The 3850-nt window shown below is 25.7% G+C and overlaps 1 protein-coding gene across 1 annotated transcript; it reads right to left on the minus strand.

Annotated features, from left to right (window-relative positions):
* Positions 1-24: 24 nt before the first annotated feature.
* EIN_189900 (Hypothetical protein) lies at positions 25-756 on the minus strand (the record flags this gene model as incomplete). Its single annotated transcript, XM_004257053.1, has 1 exon — positions 25-756. A coding segment is annotated over one exon (732 nt), but the record flags the coding sequence as incomplete, so codon positions are not given.
* Between the last annotated feature and the right edge of the window lie 3094 nt (positions 757-3850).

Here is a 3850-nt window from a genome sequence, read left to right on the forward strand (position 1 = left end):
ATCTTTAATTGTTCTTCCACTCACTTCAAATATAACATTTTTCAAATTTGTTTTAGATGACACTTTAATATAAGAAATTCCAATTATTTGACCAGAAGCTACATCCATTGAAAAATCAACAACTTCAAAACTGTTTTTCTTGAAAGTGGAATTTACAACTAAAATACCATTATTGTAAAGAGAAAAAGTTGGTGTATAAAAACATGAATTGTCATTTACTTTAACTTGAATACTTTGTAAATTACATAAAGCTTTTGTTTTAAACTGGGAATTGCCATTCAAAATGATAGAAGAATCTCCAAATGCATAAATATACCCAACATCACGCATTACTGAATTATCAAACAATTCAACTGAACCACTCCAATAAATATAAAAATATCCACCCATATATATTTCAGAATTGTTATATAAATGAATTCTAGAATTGGTTCCTAGAAAGAGCATACGATCTGAATAGATCTTTGAATTAGACTCAAGCTTTAAATAACCTCCATTATCAACTTTAAAGTCCCACATAGCTTCGATAAAAGAATTTGATTTCATTATAAATTGGGCAGATTCTTTTACAGTTGTTTTTTGATTTGGTCTAAAAGAAGAGTTGTTCACCATTTCAAATACAACTGAACCTTTAATTTCTAATTCGTTTTCAAAAGAACATACCTTATCAAACGTATACAACGCGGGGAAAGATTCTGGAAACGAACACGTGTCACTTAATACAATTACAATCAATAAACAAAAATTGATTTTCATGAAATGACTGATTTTGTAGATTTAAATTGATGATATTATATTTTAAAAAACACTTGAAAAATACCCCATATTTTTGGGATAATTTGAATGCAATTTATGTAAATCAAAATCACAAGATATTAACTTGTTAATTTTTATAAATTATATATTGTAAAATACATTTTGATATTGTTTTTAAAAACATTGTTTTGGGTTCGAAAGTGTTTGTGAATACAATTATTTAAATTATTCATTTTTTAAGTTAAAAATAAATTTAAAAGATTAATTTATGAATGTTTCTGTTGTAATTGTTTTTTCCAAAAATATAATTTGTCATAAAACTTATAATTAATAACAACAATTTGTTAAATAAAAATTTGAAACTGACAAGATTTATTACATGATTTGTAATTTTTAATAAAATTATAATAATTTAATAAAATGTTTATACTAATCAAATTAAAAAACATTGTCTATATAAAAATATCATAAACATATTTAATTCGAATTGTTTAAAAAGTTTAAAAATAGTATATATTATTTCATATTAGAGTCAGTCGGATAACGTTGTTCAGTCCCCAAACGTTGTTCACCTCAGAATCTTCTAAATAACGGCTAAATTTTCTACAAAAAAATGTAAATATTAAAATAGAACAACAATAAACATACCAATAACATTTTCTTTTTCATATTATGTTTTTCTTTTTCCAAATCAAAACGAACATAAAACCAACAAAATCATTTAATTTCAAGATCTTCACGTTTCTTGCCGAAATCAACAAACACCCCGGAAACCATGCCAAAATGACGATCTCAAGTTGAGACCGTTCAATCGGCGAAAGTTGGCTGGTTTCCACTTGCTGCGATGGAAATGCAGAAGGCGCTCCGTCAGGTCGTTGCAGCACTTAGTCGCCTCTAGTTTGTTAATATATATTTCCAATTCAACCCAATTCAATTTAATTAAATACAAAGAACAAACATCTTAATTTTTTAGTTCAAAGATAACCTTTAAGTTCTCTAAAATCAAGGTAAAACTTTAAATGTTATGTTGGCTATGTTATTCACTTTTTTTTTCTAATGATAAGTCTGTATTTTTTTAAGGGTTTTTATAGTATAATTTATAGTTTTGTATAGAATGTTATAATATTTTTATTTACAGTTAGTTTCAAAACGATTAGCAATTTTTCACAACAAATCGATTTATGTTTCACAACAATTATTTTTGTACCTTTAATCAAACCTGTTTCATAAAGAATAATTTTGTATCATATATAATAAATTTGTTGCAATATAAAATGAGTTTGTCTCAAAAGAAATATTTGTGCCATAATTATTAATTATTGTTTAAAAAAAATATAGAATGTTTGCATAAATGGTTTCTATTGTTTCTAAACAAATAATTACAAATCACTAGTTAAATGAAGTTTTAATAAATATCTTTTAATTTATTATAATAAGAATGTAGTAATAATTATAATAATAAACAATAAACACATTGAACGAAAATAAGATTATAAATCTTCCATTGCAAACACTTTTCTTGTCACCACCGAAATAAAGTGCGTTATTACTCTGTGTATGTCTGCTAAGGTAATATTTTCGAAACAACTGGAAATGTTTTGCACCATATCCAATATAATTACATTAACCAAATTACTTGGGTTTTGATATGTCACCGCCCCTCTTAAGCTCTCCCAATAGACGTTTAACAGACGCTTCTCCACTTTTTGTTTCTGTCATGTAGTATTTCCAATCTCGTGTCTTTCCATATTCGGCATGTTTTTCTGTCGTTTTTTTCTTTGTGATTCCGTGACTTTTATATATTTTTTGGATTTCCTGTCTGTAGAATTAGAAATCGGTTGTATTTCGAGAGGAGTTGGTAGTGGTGGTGGTATAAGTGACAATGAAATATCTGCAGCGCTTCTTCTCTCTACAAGTTGAATTGTTTGGGTTGGGGCATTTGAATTTGGTTGGACAGTTGAACCTATGTTCAAAAAATGGTCAATGTTATCTCTGTGTATAAATTCAAAAGAGTTGACCGCCATGACGAAATACAATATAATCATTTTTAGGTTTTGATTTACCCACATTTATTTTGATTTGTAATTATTTGTTTAGAAACAATAGAAACCATTTATGCAAACATTCTATATTTTTTTTAAACAATAATTAATAATTATGGCACAAATATTTCTTTTGAGACAAACTCATTTTATATTGCAACAAATTTATTATATATGATACAAAATTATTCTTTATGAAACAGGTTTGATTAAAGGTACAAAAATAATTGTTGTGAAACATAAATCGATTTGTTGTGAAAAATTGCTAATCGTTTTGAAACTAACTGTATCTTTCAATTAATACACCAAGTATTTTAACGGATTTAAATTCAACTCCAATACATTTTACTGCAAGTTTTATTCATTTATTATCTTATTTATTTCCGTTATATTTTTTATGAAGAAAATCCAATAAAAGTTTAAAAATCTATTAGAAACTATATTTTAACTATAGAATACTTATAAATGAAAACTATCAGTTGTTGAATTTAAAAGCTCTGATTTTTTTTGTAATAAGACCAAGTAAAAAAAAATTTAAAAAATTTTAAACATTGTGAGCTTTTAACATGGCTCATAAATGCCTTTTGGCAACATTATTTGAATATAGAATTACAAGAGTCAAGTGCTTTTTGAAAACGCTTGGTTCTAGTAATCACAATAAAAGCTGAACACTTGAATTGTAATTTAGTATGTTTAATGTGTTTGTGTTTTTTTTGTTACTATATTTTTGAAAAAAAATGTAATTGTTTTATCGTTTGTGTAATGCTTTCAATAAGACGAAGCATTGTAATGCTAGGCTCTTTAGACGGTATTATTACAAAAAGCTTTGAATCAATGATTTTTTTTCTGTGAGTTGAAAAGATTTAAATTAAAGCATACCAGAGTCCCTGATATGTTCAAACATATAATTAATTAAACTTGATGCTATTTTTAGCATTTTCTTGTTGTTCAAAAAGCTTGTAAATTATTCACTATAAAAATTATATTTTACTTGTGTTGAAAAGTGTTATGGTTTTCAATTTTATTTACTCATCCAATTTTTTGTTTTTTAT

This window comes from Entamoeba invadens (assembly GCF_000330505.1).
Source record: "Entamoeba invadens IP1 unplaced genomic scaffold scaff_1105074726207, whole genome shotgun sequence".
Classification (NCBI taxonomy): domain Eukaryota; phylum Evosea; order Mastigamoebida; family Endamoebidae; genus Entamoeba; species Entamoeba invadens.